Here is an 18837-nt window from a genome sequence, read left to right as displayed (position 1 = left end):
TTATTGACCATGACATTCTGATCAGGTGCCTCGATTCTATTGGCATTTCGGGACAGGTACTAACCTGATTCACAGGCTTCCTAAAAAACCACACCTACCAGGTCCACAGTGATGGAACCTTTTCCCATTCTTAGAGTAACCCTTGCGGAGTTCCACAGAGCTCCCCTCTCTCTCCTTCTCTGTTCAACATCTACATGGCATCACTGGGACATAAGTTATCCAACTTAAAATTGAAATCATACATATATGCAGATGACATTACAATTATCATCCCCATAACCTCACTGACACAAGAGACTGAACAACTCACCTCATCTGTTCTCACTATGGTAGAACAATGGACTACACAATTCAAACTAAAATTAAATCCAGAAAAAACTAAGCTTTTCTTTGCAAGCTCCAACCACAAACTAACGAATACCTCTCTGAAATTAAACGGGCTAACTTACCCAATCAATTCCACCATTAAAATCCTTGGAGTCATCCTGGACCGATGCCTGACCTTTGAAGACCATACCAATGCTCAGGTTAAAAAATGCTTTTGCACCCTCTGGAAACTCTGTACCATCAAACACTACTTTGACTTCCTCTCCTTCCGATTGCTGGTTCAGTCTCTAATCTTAAGCACCTTAGTCTACTGCAATATCATATATTTGGGATCCTTCAAGAAAACCATCAAGCGCCTGAGATTCATTCAGAATCCTGCCGTCCATCTCATTTATGGTCTCAAAAAGTCGGATCATGTAAGCCCGTTCTACAGAAAACTTCACTGGTTGCCAATGGAGGCAAGGGTCATCTTCCTTTGCTTCAAAACCTTAACGGGTTCATCCCCGATTTACCTGTCGCGCCATTTCGTGTTTCCAGGCACCACTTGCACACATAGTGCCTATCTGTTTGCCTTCCCCTCCCTGAAGGGCTATGTCTACAAGAGATTCCTTGATAGAACACTGTCATTCCAACTGGCAAATGGAATAAATGTCTAACCACCCTCATTTCAAGTGCACCCTCCTACCAATCCTTCAGGAAATCAATTAAAACCTACCTCTTTGATAAATTTCTCTGACTCTTTCCTACCTTGTTATATCACTGAAATACCTGCTGTATCTCTGACATATTTACGGTTATACCCAACCTCTCTCGGCTCACTAATGTAATTGAAATTTGTTACCAATGTACTTGACAAAAATTTCTGTAACATTGCTGTATATGTACAGTCTCTTCCTCTGTAAACCGCTCTGAACTGCTTGTGGTACTGCAGTATACAAAATAAAGTTATTATTATTATTATTAGCATGAGGTATCAACTCACAGTCTATTCCAAGCATGCATTGGAGCAATAGCAAAAACATGGAGGTGAGCATTAACAGTAGAGGAGACAGGCATAGATAACAAGTGAATTGCCTGATGAGCAGAGTTCAAGGGAGGGTTGTACAGAAGATAAGAGAGGAGACGGTGAGGAGCTGCAGAATGAACAGCATGTGGAAATGGATAAGGAGGCAGTGTAATGAAAAAGTAGAATTTATGGAAGCAGGAGTTTTGGGTGCCCCTTCCTGCATTGGTGGAGCTCATGACTTTACGATGCACAAAATATTGTTCCTCTGCTATAGAAAAGCACTATAGAATGCCAACCCCAAGTTATGTCTATCAATATAATTAACATTGCGAGTTCCACCACCACCTCCAATGCTGCAAGAATCGAGTGCATTGATCTGGATTTTTAAACACCACCATTTGAGCGCCTAAATGGAGAAGAGCAAACTGCAGTACCCGAATGGTGAGGAGAGAAACCACTTGATTCACATGAAAGGAAGAGAATAACGGAACAGTGTGAAGAGAGACAGCATCAACAAAATGACAAGTAATACTCCCTACAAGAGAGGGCCTGTAATTCAAACACACTTCTGGAAGAACAGATGACTACCAGAAAAAACAGCTTCAGGGTGAAAACCTTCAGAAAATCTCTCTTCAAGAGCTTGAATGGTGGAGCTATCAAGATGATGAGGACCATGTTAAGATCCTACTTCATACCTTTCTATTTAAAGATGTTTTTGAGGCATAGGTCAAGCTATTACCCTTAACATTTATTTTGTTAGCAGCTTCAGGTTTCCCTTTTTCTTTTTCCTTCCCTATTTGTTTGTTCCTTTCCCCTGTCCTTTATTTTTAATAATGTAACCTTTTTACCAACTTCCCTTTTGTATTCAGTGTAGTTTTTTCCATTGTTTTTATAGTTAGTATCCCTTTATATTTTTGTAAAATTTTATATACATTAGGCGGTATATAAAAACAAAATAAATTTGAAACTGTGGACCTCCCCTTCCCACCCGATATTTGCCTGCACCGCCAGGAAAAACCCATGGACTTTGCCCTGGAAACATGAAAGAGCGACCACTTGGACCTTCAGGAAGCTTAGTACCATTCCTTGTTCTAAGCCTCTCTGCAAATACTCCAAAATAGCAGGTACCTCTGCTTGCCATAGGGCAACCTCGTGCCCAGGGCACCAGAGCTCAAAAGCATTCCAGATGAAAATGTTATCATGCTTTTGTATCACTCTATAATGCAGCCACACCTTGAATACTGTGTGCAATTCTGGTCGTTGCATCTCATAAAAGATATAGTGGAATTAGAAAAGGTACAGAGAAGGGTGACGAAAATGGTAAAAGGGATGGGACAACTTCCCTATGAAGAAAGGCTAAAGTGGCTAGGCCTCTTCAGCCTGGAGAAGAAACATCTCAGCAGAGATTGACAGAGGTCTGTAAAATAGAGTGGAATGAATAGATGTGAAACAGTGGTGTAGTAAGGGGGGAGGGCGGGTGGGGGCGGACCGCCCCAGGCACTATCTTGGTGGGGGTGCTGGCACCTCTCCGCACCCCCCATGCCACGCTCACACCCTCACTTCCAACCCACAACGTACCTCTTTAAATTTTCGCCAGCGCGAGCAACTTCTTAGGCCTGCTGCTTGCGCTGGCCTGGTTCCCCTCTGAAATCACTTCTGGGTTGCAGGCTAGGAAATGACATCAGAGGGAAAGCCAATGCTGGTGTGAGCAGCAGGCCAGAGAAGCTGCTTGCACTGGCAAAGATTTAATGAGGTACAGGGGAAGGGAGTGTGGTATGGGGGGCCATGGAAGGAGCTGGAGGGGGGAGGAGAAGGGCGCGGGAAGGGATGGGTGCCTCCTATCCTCACCATGCCACTGATGTGAATCACTTGTTTACTCTTTCCAAAAATACTAGGACTTTGGGGGCATGCGATGAAACTACTAAGTAGTAGATTTAAAACACTCAATGTGTCATTAAATTCTTGAATTCTTTGCCGGAGAATATAGTGAAAGCAGTTAGCTTAATAGGGTTTTAAAAAGTATTGGATAATTTCTTAAAACAAAAGTCCATAAGCCATTATTAAGATAGCTTGGGGAAATCCACTGATTATTGCTAAGATGAACAGCATAAAATCTGTTTTCCTCCTTGGCACTTGTGACCCTGGTTGGCCACTGTTGGAAACAGGATATTCGGCTTGATAGACCTTTGGTCTGTCCTAGTATGGCAATTCTCATGTTCTTATATAATGTTCTCTTATATTCTCTTACACACCATGGACATAGACTATATCTGGGCTTTGAGAAGAGTTGAAATGACCAAAGCCCAGTAGCCCATGTTCCTCAGGTGACCAGGCTCAAGGGCCAGGCTTTAATGGATATGAATCCTCTATCATGATTAGGCCCTGACTCAGAATCCCCACAGAAGTAGGAGTGGGGAACCCAGTGGTATAGTAAGGGGGGGGGGGCAGAGCACCCTAAGATGCTGTCTTGGCAGGAGTGCTGGAATCTCTTTTTCACTCAAGTGATTGGGGGAGTCTTTTAGATGTACTCCTCTCTCAGTACTGCTTCAAGTCTTTACAAGACATGAGCAGCGTCTGCTCTCTGCTGCTTATATGGGCCCCTCCCTCTGACATCACTTCCTAAAGATGCCTAAAGCACCTCCCATAGGAGGGGCCTTAAACAACCTGGCTCAATCAGAGCCTTAGGCCCCTCCCAGGATGCACCAGGGAGAGGAAGGCCCACCATTTTGAAGAGGCGGGCCTACTGGCCCAAGGGAGTTGGCATCCCTTCCATCAGCCATCATAAACAGAGGGTCGGGGATATGGGGAGGGAGGGTGAGATGCTCGAAGGGCACCTAGTAAGAGAAAAGGGAAAATGATGGACCTAGGAGTGGGGTGGGAGCAGCAAGACATACTGGATGGAAGGGAAAATGGTAGGAGGGGAAATTGGGAAAGGTGTCAGGAAGGAGATGAATTGGGGGCGCCTCCTTAATTTCTGCTCTCTGGACCCCAGCATATCTAATACCCGCCCTGACTCTTCCTTTCTCTTCTCTATTATCAGCACCTCCCTCTCGTGATCGAGCAGCAGTAAAAGGTGAGCAGTGCACATGGCTGGTAGCTCCCGCCTTTCATATCTGATTGGCTCTGCCACTAGACTACAACCAATCAGATCTGGGAGGCAGAGGCTATCCGGCAGCCAGTGTCACCCACAGATCTCAAACAGCTTCGAAAGATAAAGAACGTTGGATGTCCCTGACCTGCCGCCTGACAGCCCTTCCCTGAGTAAAAGCACACTCAGTATTGTCAAAGAGCTGCGGGTCGTATCATCACTTACCCTATTGGTCCCAGCGAAAACATCATCGAGTTTTTCACCTTCCCATTGGCTATTGTCAGAAGGCGTTCCCCAGGGTGGCAGGATATCACGTGTCTGATCGGAGCATAGGACCCGCGCTGATTTGTGCTGGTGCTATAGTGGAGCGAAGGGAACACTTTCACTTCAGTTGTTATTGCTCCCTACAGCAGAGATCAATATGCCCTACCTACTCATAAGCACGCAGATCCGTATGGTGAGTAGGAAATTTGTTGTTGCTGTGAAGTCAGTGTATATATCTCGGATGTTGTGACTGTCTCATGTTTTTGTACATACTGTTTCGAGGGTTTTTATTTTTTGTGGTTCTGTTTACCTCTTTGCATGTTTATAAGCACAGAGATTGGGTACATGATGGCAAAAAAGCACTAGATAGAATATTCACGACTGCAGACTCTTAAAAACCTGATAGAAATGGCAAAAATAAATCGAATGTTTAATATAGTTTCTCTGATAGTTTCTCAAAAATTCTAATCCACATTAGGAAAGAAAATCCATTAAACATTTGTAATTTAATCTCATTCTTGTTTTGCTATTCAAGAAAATTGCCACAGTGGATTACAAAGACAATAAGATAAAGCTATAAAAAAATCACTGGAAATCATTGGAACTTTCATTGTGTTTTCTTGTGCTTAATAATAGGAATATTACACAGCAAGGTATATTATAACATGCATAAGTACAGCATTAAATGCCATGACTTGTATACAAACACTGGAACAGTAAAAGAGGTTAATGTGTACAGATGCATATTCATTCACTGGTGTTTGAATGCCAGTGTATGTCTATGCATGCACATGATAAACCACTTAGAACTTACTGAATGGTATATATTCAAGTAGAATCCGTATACATCTGTTCCACACAAGGCATATTTTGTGTAAACACATTCACTGGATCAAACTTATGCATGTATTGGGTTATGGTTTACAGAAGTGTGTATGGGCAGTTTGTGTGCATTTTACATGTATTTATTGCATAGTGCACACGTACATAGTTCAGGTCTTGACACGTTTTCTTTGTATCCAGCAGCTTCCCCAAAATTATATGATCCAGCTATCCTCTGTCCATCCCTATTCATCTGGTTCTAGCCAGCCACCCCTCTAGTCTCCAGTTAACCACACTTGTCCTCATCTTGCTAGTTGCTTTTGCCCCTACTACCCCCAGAACATCAACTCTACAGCTTTCAATGAGTTTAAGCCACTCAGAGGGTAATTCTGTAAAAAGGTGACTGAAGGTAAGTGCCTATTGGAAGCCTGATCTATAAAGAAAAGTAGACACCTAATTTTCTTTATAGAATATAGTATTATGGGCAACTGCCCCGCAGATCTCTCTCAAAGAACTCCTGAACTTTAGGAAGGCAATAAAAACTTACCTCTTTACCTAATCTCATGCCTATTACCTACTGGAACACGATTCTCTGTATATGTTAGTTACGATTAACACAGTATACTGTGAGTATGGCTAAGTGTAACCCATTTTGACAGTTTTTTATGTATGTTATCCTATAACCCATTCTGAGCTTTTTGGGGAGAATGGGATAGAAAATGAAATAAATAGATTAATAAGTAGCCTAAAACACACCTACTGTGTTTCCCTGAAAATAAGACCTAACCAGAAAATAAGCCCTAGCATGATTTTTAAAGATGCTCCTAAGATAAGCCCTACCCCAAAGATAAACCCTAGTTAAGATCGACCCCTGAAGCCCCACCTCCCACCCTGAATGTCTGCAGCAGGAGGAGTGCCCAATTCCTCCTGCCATTGGCCCCATCATCCCCTGTACCCCACCAAACACTCTCTGACTCCATCCCTCACACTAGTGCTGCCCAATTCACTGAAAAAATGTGACTTGTCGATTCAGCGACCTCCACCCCGGTGAGACCTGCCATACTTACACTCTGAGGCCTCCTAAAGCAGCAGCAGCGATGGCGGTGCTCTGAATGGGCTGCCTCACGGCCTTCCCCTCCGGGACCTTCTCTCTGCCCCATCAATGGTGATGCGGCAGAGGGAAGCCATAGCTGGGCAGGCCGTGAAGCAGCCCGTTCAGAGCGCAGCTGCCACTGCTGTTTTTTGGAGCCCTTAGAGGTATGTCGGTCTCACGAAGAAAGGGTCGGTAGGGTTCTGCAGAAGGGGATGGGTGAGAGGGGAGGAAAGATGCTGCACATGGTGGGAGGGGAGAAAAAGGAAAGAAGAAGAATTGAAGTGGAGGACAGGAAGGGAGAGATGATTGTTGTATATGAAAAAATAAGATATCCCCGAAAACAAGCCCTAATGTGTTTTTTGGAGCAAAAAGTAATATAAGAACCGTCTTATTTTCGAGGAAAGACAGTATATTCAAGGTGGGAACATGTAACACTAGCCATAGAACTGAAGCTAGATTCTACAGAACCACATGTAGAACACAAGATTCAGTAATGGAGGTGCCCTACCCCCATGCTGCCCAAACTCAGCCCATGTGAATACCCAATTGCAAAATATGCAGTGCACCCTCGCATTTACCGTGTTTCACCGAAAATAAGCCCTAGCATAATTTTGGGGTAGGTCTTAATATAAGCCCTATCCCCGAAAATAAGCCCTAGTCGTAGGCAGCCGCGCTTCCCCCCCGCCCCACCCCATCTTGCAGCTGAACCCCCGCTGACCCTCCATCCTTCCCTCCCAACCGATCCCTGCTGACCGCGACCATAAATACCTTGCTGCAGAGGAGCGTCAGCCCAGCAGCACTTACAGGCTGCTTCGCGGCCCTCTCACTGGGGCCGTCTTTAAAGGAGTTTATGACCGTGTATTGCTCACAAATAGTTGGTTGCCTTTACTGTTCTTTTTGTTATTGGGGGGGTGTCTTTATGACTCAGGATGACCTGTTCGTATCTTTTTTCTTGGTTGTATAGTAGTGAGGGCATCAATAAAAATTGCTGAAATATAAAGAGGTCGAGCTTATAGGCCATATTCTTCCATTAGCTCTTGAAAGACCACGATGTGATTTTCAACTCACAGTTGATAAGTATATGCAGTAAAGATTGTGCCCATATTTTATATGCATCATCCATAGGCCCAGGTGCAAACCTTGGTGTAAACAATTATCTCTGTGGACAAGAAAAACTGTTTCCTAGGGATGAAGGAGGCCTGTGTTGCCATCCAGGTGTATATTGGATCTTTCAATAGGCTTCTCACATAGTATTTTATGTTGTTGGAGCCATGGAAGAGCCCAGAATGGCATTTCTCACATGTGCGCCTGTTCCTTGGGGAAGGTGTGGCTCACTGTTAGACCTGCTGCTTTTGCACCCAGAGGTTGGGAGATCATATCCCAGTGCTGCTCCTTTTGACCCAGGGCAAGTCACTTAGGGCTAGTTCACTAACCTTCCAATCCGTGTGCGATCTGTTTCCATTTGCATGCAGGCCTTTAGTCAATTCGTTGGCCTGCATGCAAATGGGGACGATCGTTAACACGCCCCCCTACCCATGGCCAGCCCACCCCAGGTCGGCCCAGGCGGTCAGGCCTGGCCCATCCACCGACAGGTCTGCAGCAGTTGGGTTTGCTAATAAAAAAACCCGATTCAAAATAGCCAAGCAATTGTTAATGAATCAATCGCTTGGCTATTTTGCATGGGGTTTTGATAATTTGCATGGGAGGGTCAGGATCGGATCACTACAGGCGTTAGTGAATGAGGTTGGAGGGAAATTTGGTCGCAAAGGGCTTGCAAACCGATCGGTACACGATCGGTTTGCTTAGTGAATCTAGCCCTTAATCCTCCAATGCCCACTGCTTTGAATGTCGGCTTTGAAATGCCAAAGCCACAAAAAGACAGTATACAAGTTGCGGATCCAAGATATGTTCATATTTTGCATCTAATCTGAGATAATTTCTATTCGAGCAGCTCTGTGATAGAGTGCAAAGTTTGGTACTCCCATACAGTACCTCCTGTTTGTTGAGATTGATAAAAAAATTGTCCATTTCACCCTGGGAGGTTTCCGCTGCCAGATAATCCTTAACCCTTTAATTGGCAGATGGTGAAACGGCTGCTTTACGTAACTTGATGCTAACGAGAGCAACAGCGCCAACTAAACAGGCATTTGGAGATGCAGATCTCCCATAAGAGCCCTATAAGACACGTGTTGCATCTGAGCTACAATGCCAAATGGTTAAAGAAACTTTTTTGGATAAGAAATTGATAGTACAACAAATAAGTATAACAATTTGGGTAAGATGATAATTGTTTACAGCTTGAATTCATCCCAACCAGCAGAGTTAAGACCTTTCTAATGTTCCAGTTCTTTTAAGAGCAGAGGGAGATTAAATGAAAAAAGATCAGCAATATGTTTAGATATATAAACTCCTAAATATTTGATATTGCGCATTGACCATTGTAAAGGAAACTTATTTTTTAAGTGGGTCATCAATTCTTGGGGGCACAGTTAGATTCAATATTTCTGATTTGGTCGTGTTAATTTGGAAGGCTGATATTGGGCCAAAATCTTGTAACAGATCTATAACAGCAGTTAATGATTCTCAGGTTTCAACAGGGTTAGCAGAATGTCATCTGCAAATAGTACAATTTTATGAATTTCAGGGCCATAGTGTAACCTGTTATTAGTCCTTATCTGCTGTGCCAGTGGCTCTACTGACAAAGCAAATAAGAGTGGGGATAGTGCACAACCCTGTTGTGTAGCCTTATTTGTGTAATGTCCATTGATTTTTAGGCTTGACAAAGGAGAATTAGAAAGAGATTGCCATTTTGAATAAAATGGGGATGAGGGCTTCAATTTCTTTAAGGCCAGGAGACCGGATCAAAGGCTGCCTTCGCAACCAAAGAAAGAACCAGAGAGGCCTGAGAGGAGCAGCCCACCTGGCTCATCAAATGCAAGGCTCAGTGTATGTTGTCAAAAATTTGCCAGCCTGTAATGAATCCAACTTGATCCTTATGGACCAATGATGGCATATAGTGATGTAATCTAGCAGCTAGAATTTTAATGAAGACTTTATAATCTGATCCCAGCAATGAAATTGGGCGATGAGCCACATTTAGTAGAGTCTTTCCCTGGTTTCGGTAAAATAGTAATAGCAGCTTAACGCCATGAATAGAGAAGTTCAGTTCCTGATTGGATAGAATTAAATACTCTAGTGAGCAAAGGTGCTAGGTATGGATCTAGGACAATTAATTGCGGCTGTTTCAGCGTGATGAACTGGCCCACGATGAATCCAATTCAGCATGTGTGGAACAACGCCTCCCCCCCCCAATTATACAGTGATGCTCGCACAACACCCCCAGAATTAGCAGCAGGGTGAGGCTGGAAAGCCTGCAGATGGCGGTGGCTGGCGGGGAGCCCAGGCCCTGGGCTAGAGCTGCTCTTCAGCTGCGTTTCAGATAGGGCCCTGGGGGGAGCAGTTCATATCAGAGCTGCTCTTCACAATAAGCTGTTGGCGGTGGCTGGCAGGGGAGGTCCAGCTGGAGCATTCAGCTGCTCATCTCGGAAGCCCAGCCTCCCTGTAGTGGGACAACGTATTGTGGTGGCCGTGATGAATCATCCCATTCTGTTAGGTATTTTTGGAAACATTTAAATTGATTTGTGCGCCCATCCATGCCATGAGCAAGTTCTTAATGGTTGTCAATGTTTCCTGAACAGTAATAGGGACAACTGCTGAACAGCTACCTCCGATTAAAACTAGGGTGGGATTCAATTCAGGTATAAAGCTTTGAGTAAAAAGCTAAAAATTAGGCTGGGGGGAGGAGGTTTGCTGGGCAGGGTTTGTGTGTGTAGAGGTGATTTAGGGTTCAGTATGAGAGCGGGGGGGGGGAAGGGGGAGGGGATCTGGTAGATGGTAGATGGGATCTGGTTACCTGTCCAGTCAGGAGTGTTCTGTATTAGCTCAGTCTGGTTTGGGATGGGGAACATTGTTCTTGTATGTTGTACTTTGCTTGCATTCTGTTCTGCTTTGTAAAATGTTCAATAAAAATTTTTATTTTTTTTAAAAAAGCCTTCAATTTTTAATAGAGTTTTATGCACATCTTGGATGGGCGGGAGGGGGGGGGAAGATATTTCTATTAATATTTGTTAGTTATGAGTGCTGTTTTTCTGTACTAATTGTATTTTTTTATGCACTTTGTGTATGTTTTAAAATGAATAAAGAATTAAAAAAAAAAAAAGCAAAGAATTATTTCTGAATATCTAATTCATCAGTTAATGGAACTCCCTCCTGTGAGCAGATCAGGAAAATGTAATTTCCTACTGATTGTTTTTTAAGTTTTGAAGCTAATTGTCTACTTGGGTCCATATTCCATATATATGAGAGACATTTTGGTTCATAGACAACCCCGCGAAATACAAAGGCACGCGCCGACAACTGAGCGCAAGACGGAGGCGCGCGCCGAAGAAAATTACAGTTTTTAGGGGCTCCGACGGGGGTTTTTGTTGGGGAGCCCCCCCAGTTTACTTAATAGAGATCGCGACGGCGTTGTGGGGGGTTTGGGGGGTTGTAACCTTCCACATTTTACTGTAAACTTAACTTTTTCCCTAAAAACAGGGAAAAAGTGAAGTTTTCAGTAAAATGTGGGGGGTTACAACCCCCCACAACGCGGCGCAATCTCTATTAAGTAAAGTGGGGGGTTCCCCCTCCACGCCCCCCCCCCGTCGGAGCCCTAAAAACTGTAATTTTCTACAGCGCGCACCTCCGCACTGCACTCAATTGTCTGCGCGCGCCTTTGTCCCGGCGCGCTTTTGACCTGACACTGACATTTTTAAAGGATTACAAATTTATATGTTGTTGTTTTTGGGTTTTTTTAAAAATAAAGATTCCTGTCCTTGTACATTCCCATCTGCAGTTTCTTTCTTGTTTTTGCTACTTGCTTTATTACCAGATTCAAAGTATATTTGGTGCGTACGTTGTAGCTGTATATTTAGGTTTGCAAGTGCTACCCTATTTTTTATGTAGTTCCTCCATCTGCAACTTAGGGCTCCTTTTACGAAGGCGTGTTAGGGCCTTAACTCGCAGAATAGCGCACGCGAGCTGCTACTGCCTCCTCTTGAGCAGGTGGTAGTTTTTCAGCTAGCGCACGCTAATCCGGTATGTGCGCTAAAAATGCTAGCGCACCTTCGTAAAAGGAGCCCTTAGTGGTCTGACCAGCTTTACAAAGAGCAAGAACAGCAATTACAGAACAACTAGAGTCTCAATCTTGGATTTTCGAGAATAGACATGCAGTGAAATGATCTTTCCCGTCATAACTAATTTTAAAGTTTCCCATAGGGTAAATGTTGAAATCTCGGGGATATTATTAATATGTTAAGAATTCAATTAAGTCTTTCTCCAATTTAGATCTGGGAGGATCCAGTGATGCTGGATCTCTTTGAGGTCAGGTAGCTGTAAATGGAATAGTACAGGGCCATGGTCTGACCACGTAGAGGGTTGTATTTGTACTCCCTTTTCTTGAAGTAAAAATTTTACCATCTCCCAGGCAAAGATCAATTCTAGAGCAAGTTTGATGTAAGGTGGAGTAAATGGTATATTGCCTTTGTATCTCAAGTTTACAACTCCATAATTCAGTATGTTTTTATTTTATTTAAAAAATTTCTTTGTTCACCGCTTAAAGCCTAAGTGGCTTACAAAGTAAACATTCACAGTCATGTACACACACACAATCCAAAAACAACATATTTTTACCTAATCCTCCCAGCTCTTATAACTGTTGCTGAAACTAGCACATAGGTAATAAAACTTATCAAAATCTAAAACATCGCTACCTAGTGAAAAGCTTTCACAAATATGTTTTTAGTTTCTTCCTAAAGGACATCTTATCTTTACATAGCCTGATCAAAAATCCCGGTAAAGCATTCCATTTCAGAGAACCCACCACAGAAATGGCTGCTGTTTGCGTCTTTTTGTAGCGAGTTTCACCAAGCTAGATATACAGAGTGTTAATGTTTGTCATATCAAATAGTCATGCTTTGACATTTAAATGAGTTTCTTGGAGAAATATACTTCCCTGCCTGTCAGCACAGTACAGTATTTCTTTATACCTGAGGTTGTGTTTTAAAAAAGAGAATTCAAATCTTTCACATTAAAGGATAAAAAACATATATCTTCTATTATCTTTCTAACTCCCCTTTTCCAAAACCACGCAAGAGGTTTTTAGCGGCAGCCAGCGTGTTGAATGCTCTGCATTGTTTTGATGGTCATAGAGTTCCTATGAGCGTCAGAACAGCGCAGAGCATTTAGTGTGTCAGCCAGTGCTAAAAACTCTTGCTCAGTTTCTTAAAAGGGGGGTGGGGAGATAAAGTTGGTATAGCTATCCAGCCTCCTCTGGATTGTTGCAGAGGTTGATTCCCCCCCCTCCCCCGTTATCTTATCCCTTGATGCTGGGCATACCAAAACTATATAGACATAATCTGACTAAATGGTATAGGACAGTGTCTCGCAAACTTTTTCAAGCCGGGGCACATTAAACCTAGTGTCCCCGGCTCGAGACACCTGGAAGTGCGTTGGCCTGATGACATCATGCGCATGTGTGATGTCAGCGCATCCGCAAAGGCCCTTCAGACGGGCTTTGTGCCGAGAGAAGGGCCTGCACTGGAGAAAAGAGCTGGCAGCGAGAAGAAGTGCCAGCGTCGAGAGATTGCTTACAGGACGTGCCTCTCTTCGTGAGAGGCATGTCCTATAGACAGCCAGTGCTGGCACCTCTCCTCTTCCCCAGTGTACCGCGGCACACCTGAACTCTCGAGGCACACAATTTGAGATACACTGGTATAGGAGAATAAGCTATATTGTAGTACTTTAGCAATCTAGTTTTATTTATTTAAAAATGTATTACCCACAGCATCCTGCAATTCGGTGTGGGGTACAATTAAACATACACAATAAAATCAGAACAGATAGTCACAAAAACAGCAGAAACCATAAAATCAAGACAAGACTTTCAAGGAAAACCTTCTTGAAACAAAATTGCCTTCACATATTTCCTAAACTGCAACACACTTGAAGATCCCTTAACTGGCAATGCATTCCACATAGAAGTATCCTGTATCGATATGGAGTGCCTGAAAAGTCACATGGGTCACAGATTTGAAGGATGGAATTTCAAGCAATATTTGACCCTCAGAATGTAATGATCGGGTTCTATGATATGGGGGAAAAAGAACTTAACACAACATGACCATTGTCTCTTAATACCCTAAAGATCAAATATAGTATCGTACTTTAAATTCAATGCTGGATGAAATAGGTAGTAATGCAAGTCACACAAAATAGGCCTAATGTAGTCAAATCTGGACGCATGCATAATAATCCGTGCAGCAGCATTCTATGCCAGTTGTAATGCATGAATCACTTATTTAGGCAAACCAAGGTAAAGCAAATTACAATAATCAAAAACAGGGGTCAACATCGCAGTAATGACAGTTTGAGGGATTTTCACTCGTTGGACAGTTTTCAATTTTCTTAATAGACGTAGCTTTAAAAAAAGCCTTTTACACCACAGCCTTAATTTATGGCTTAAAAGATAAAGCAGAATCAAGGATAATGCCTAAATATTTGCATTGGCTAAGTATAGAGATCTTCATATCATCAAAAACAATCTCAGTTGGAAACATATTCAACTGATTACTACATCCGAAACACAAAATTTGAGTCTTTGCCACACTGAGCTTAAGATGATTCTGAAACATCCAATCTCCAACCACCTGCAAACAATTATCTAACAACAAAAAAGCATAAGACAAGGATCTCTGAACTGGACCAAAAACTGTATATCAGTATATAGCTGAGAATTTATACCTAATTTTCTAAACTCCTGACAAATGGACAACAAATAGATGTTAAAAAGAGCAGCCGATAAGGCAGAGCCTTGAGGCACTCCTTTTGTAAGTGCAGACCACTCGGAACAATCCTGAGAGACTTCAACATGACGAGTCCTGTTGGTCAAAAAAAAAGAGCAAAACCAATCAAAAACCTTACCTAAAGATCTCAACCTCAACAGTAAAATTTGATGATTAGCTGTGTCAAATGCAGATGAAATATCCAGCAAAATCATAATCACCACGATCAAGGCCAACATACATAAAATCAAGCTTAGATGCAAATGTTGCAGTGCCTGCTATGATTTTCCAGGTCTTCAATTTTGTCTAAAATATGTTTCTCTCAGATTAAAATCTTGCTGTTGTGTATCAAGGCTTGAAAGCATCTTAGTGTGCTCATTGAAACGACCCTCTAGTTTTTCTATCCTATAACCCAGCTCTGATCTCTCACCTTTTAAATCAGCTGCTAGGGAAGTCGGTTCCATGCAAACTGCTATCAGGCCTGTCCAATTTTCTTGTAAAATGGTGTCAAAGGTCGCAATTGAATTCAAAATTGTCTCTTTGCTCTTCCATGATAAACTCCAGGTTCAATTCATGTATCTCATCTGGCATGATTTGAGCCACTGAAGTCGCATCGACTGCTGGAGTAGGTGACATTTTGCTGTTACAATGGCGATCTAGAGAGAGAGCCTGGTTGGTAAATGAATCGTCTTAAACTAAGAGCACCTGGGGCTCCAGGAAGCATACTAGATTGTAGCAAATAGGGAGACAAATTTGATGTAGCAAAAAAATAGAAGTCCTGTGTGAACGATTGAGAGGGGGGAGGGATATCCAGCAGATTGTGTGCTGAAAGCTCGGAGCACAAAGCTCAGGCATCCATATCAGTTGTCATATTAGATGTCATTTCCCCTCGGGGGCTCATTTTCAAAGCACTTAGATACACAAAGTACCATAGAAACCTGTGGTATTTTTGTGTGCGATCAGCTGATGGCAAGGGATCCTTCAGCAAAGAATAGCGGTTGAGCTGCCTATGTTTGTGAGCAGGCAGGTGTGATTCTCTAACTATTGCCTATTGACATGGGCGCCGGTTAGAGAATCGGGGGGTAAGGCCTCTGTTCCTTAAGGTAGATGACATTCTTTATCAGATGACGGTGCATGATTGACACGTGATTCTTGGCCACTTCTTAGGTGGCCGCCGAGACTGGCGTCCTATAAAGAATCAGGCCCTAAGTGCTTCCATGTTAAATCCTAGTGGTTATCATGTGCTGACTACTGTATATTAGTGCACGATCTCCATAAAACATACCCTCAAAGTAAAGCACTAACGTACTAAAAACCATGTTACTCAAAATCCTAAGTGCCTTTTGATACCATCGATCAATATCCTCCTTGCCCACTTCGCAGAAATTGGTATCCTTGTTATCCCAGGACAAGCAGGCAGCATATTCTTAACGCATGGGTGACGTCACCGACGGAGCCCCGGTACGGACATTTTTAACTAGAAAGTTCTAGTTGGCCGCACCGCGCATGCGCGAGTGCCTTCCCGCCCGACGGAGGAGAGCGTGGTCACCAGTTTCTTCATTTCCGCGGAGCGAAGAAGACGCATGTGTTTCAACGGCCGTTGAAATTTCAGATTTTGCCTCCCCGCTCGCGAAATTCTTCCTTTTTTGTTCTTTTTCCCTTCGGGTTTCTTTTTCGTTATTTTTTTGTAAAAACAAAAAAACTTTATTTTCTTTTATTTTTCAGGCCGGCCCCGGCGGGGCCTGTTGCCACCATACAGGCCTCCGGTTTTGATTTTGCGGAGGCCATGTTTCCCTTCATGCCCCCTCAGCCGGGCTTTAAGAAGTGCCAGCGGTGTGCACGCCCGATCTCTCTCACTGACCCGCACAATTGGTGCCTACAGTGCCTGGGTCCAGAGCATCGGGCTGACACCTGCACCCGCTGTGCTACTCTTAAAAAACGTACTTTATAAAATAGACAGATCCAACAGAACATCCTGTTCGGTACCGGGTCTGCCATGGAATCGGCCGCGTCGTCATCGGCACCACAAAAGTCGGCACCGACTACTTCGACGACGCCTGATCCATCCTCGGGGTTGCTGGCACCAGGTAAGCCGGCTAAGAAGCCTTCCACTTCCCTTGAGCGCCCTCCTGCCACACCGGCGACGCCGGTCCTCCCGGCATCACGCCGACCCCGCAAACGCTCTGCCCCGATCTCGGTGAGTGCCTCGTCATCGGCCTCCTCATCGCCGGGGCATGGAGCGGCACCTATGGTACCGAAAAAGAAAAAAGCGGTACCGGTGCCTCCTCTGGACGACCGCATTGCGGCCATACTCCATAGTCAATTGCAGGAAGAACTTCAACAGCAACTCCAGTACTTGTTGCCCGCAATATTGGCCCCGCTCCTTCCGGTACCGGACCGGCCCGAGCCTCGCACCATACCACCGGTGTCGACACCATTGGTACCGTTGAACACCTCCATGCCGGTACTCGCGGCTGAACCACTTCATCCTCCGGTGCAACCCCGCACTGATGCAGACCCTCCCCGACATCGAGACCGACAACAGTCCCCCCGTGACCAGGACCGGCACCGGTCTTCTTCCCCCGGTACCGTCTCGATGCGCTCTGGCAATCTCTCTCTAAGACTCGCCACACTGAGCCGTCCACACCGACGTCAGGGACCCGGACTTATGGGAAGAATCCCCATCCGGTACCGATGATGAGGCTTCATCAACAGACGAGGAACCCTCGATGGTCGATACCAGTTCCAAACCTGAACAGTCCTCGTTCACAAAATTTCTAAGGGAAATGTCGGCAGCTCTATCTATCCCTTTAGGGTCCGACTCTAAGAAATCCCAGGCTTTCCTTGACGCCCTGGACTTCGAACAACCTCCCAAGGAATTTTTAAAGTTACCCGTACACGACATCTTACGGGAAACTTTTTACAAGAATTGGGAAAACCCCCTCACGGTACCGGGTGCCCCTCGAAAACTGGATAGTTTGTACAGGGTCATTCCTATCCCGGGGTTCGATAAACTTCAACTGCCCCATGAATCCCTTCTTGTGGAGTCCACCTTAAAGAAAACTAGGGTTCAAGTGTCTATGCCTCCACACCTCCTGGCAGAGAAGGCAGAACGATGGATAAATTTGGCAAGAGCCTTTATCAAAATTCCATGCTTGCCAACAGTGCTAATAATTATACCTTCCACTTCTCCTTCTATCTGAAGCACCAATCTCAAGCACGTTCACAGTCTCACCAACCGGCCAAGCCTCTCCCGCAGTCAAAACCATCTCAGCCCTTTTGACTCTTTTCTCCAGAGCATAGCCAGTCTCCAATCCTCAGTGCCTCTTCCTCAACCTATCGGAGGCCGCCTCACAATTTTTCTCAACCGTTGGGAGGTCATCACATCAGACCAGTGGGTACTCAACATCATCCGCCACGGCTACTCCCTCAACTTCCAGACTCTTCCACCAGACAATCCTCCCATAGAGTCTGCTTCTCATTCCTCCCAAACTCCACTCCTCCTGAGGGAGATCCAATCCCTCCTTCTTCTCAATGCCATCGAAGAAGTTCCCCCAGACCAAAGGGGTCAGGGATTCTACTCCCGCTACTTCCTGGTACCCAAGAAGACGGGAGACCTCCGTCCCATCCTCGATCTCAGGGACCTCAACAAGTGTCTGGTCAAGGAAAAGTTCAGGATGCTCTCCCTGGCCACGCTTTACCCTCTTCTCTCTCAACACGACTGGCTATGTTCCCTAGACCTCAAAGAGGCCTACACTCACATTCCAATCCATCTGACTTCACGTCGCTACCTCCGATTTCAGGTACAGCACCGCCACTATCAGTACAAAGTGCTACCCTTTGGCCTCGCATCATCGCCCAGGGTGTTCACCAAGTGCCTTATTGTGGTGGCGGCCTTCCTCAGGTCTCACAACCTCCAGGTGTTCCCCTACTTGGACGATTGGTTGGTGAAAGCACCTACGTCTCCGCTTGTGCTACAAGCCACTCAACACACCATCTCTTTCCTCCATCTCCTGGGATTCGAGATCAACTACCCCAAGTCGCATCTGCTTCCCACACAGCGACTTCAGTTCATTGGAGCAGTTCTCGACACCACTCTGATGAGGGCGTTTCTTCCCTCCGACCGCCAACGGACCCTGCTCCATCTCTGCCGTCAGGTGCTCCTTTGTCGCTCTATTCCAGCTCGGCATATGATGATCCTCCTGGGCCACATGGCCTCGACGGTCCATGTGCTTCCTATGGCACGACTCCACCTCCGGACACCTCAATGGACTCTGGCCAACCAATGGTCACAGACCACGGATCCTCTTTCTCATCCCATCTCTGTGACATCGTCTCTTCAGCAATCTCTTCAATG

At 44.6% G+C, this 18837-nt stretch overlaps 1 protein-coding gene across 3 annotated transcripts in view; it reads left to right on the top strand.

Annotated features, from left to right (window-relative positions):
* Window positions 1-4206: 4206 nt before the first annotated feature.
* Window positions 4207-18837, top strand: part of GCHFR (GTP cyclohydrolase I feedback regulator) — an 84614-nt gene continuing 69983 nt past the window's right edge. For 2 of the 3 annotated variants that reach the window (XR_004540099.1, XR_004540100.1), the window contains exon 1: window positions 4207-4878. Coding sequence is in view for 1 of the 3 variants with exons in the window: in XM_033951594.1 (XP_033807485.1) it covers window positions 4843-4878 (36 nt within the window). In the remaining 2 variants the exon portion in view is untranslated. The remainder of the gene's footprint in view (window positions 4879-18837) is intronic. The other variant, XM_033951594.1, reaches the window with a different exon arrangement.

This window comes from Geotrypetes seraphini, chromosome 7, assembly GCF_902459505.1.
Source record: "Geotrypetes seraphini chromosome 7, aGeoSer1.1, whole genome shotgun sequence".
NCBI lineage: Eukaryota > Metazoa > Chordata > Amphibia > Gymnophiona > Dermophiidae > Geotrypetes > Geotrypetes seraphini.
The sequence above is the reverse complement of the archived record's forward strand: the minus strand, read 5'-3'. Positions and strand labels throughout refer to the sequence as shown.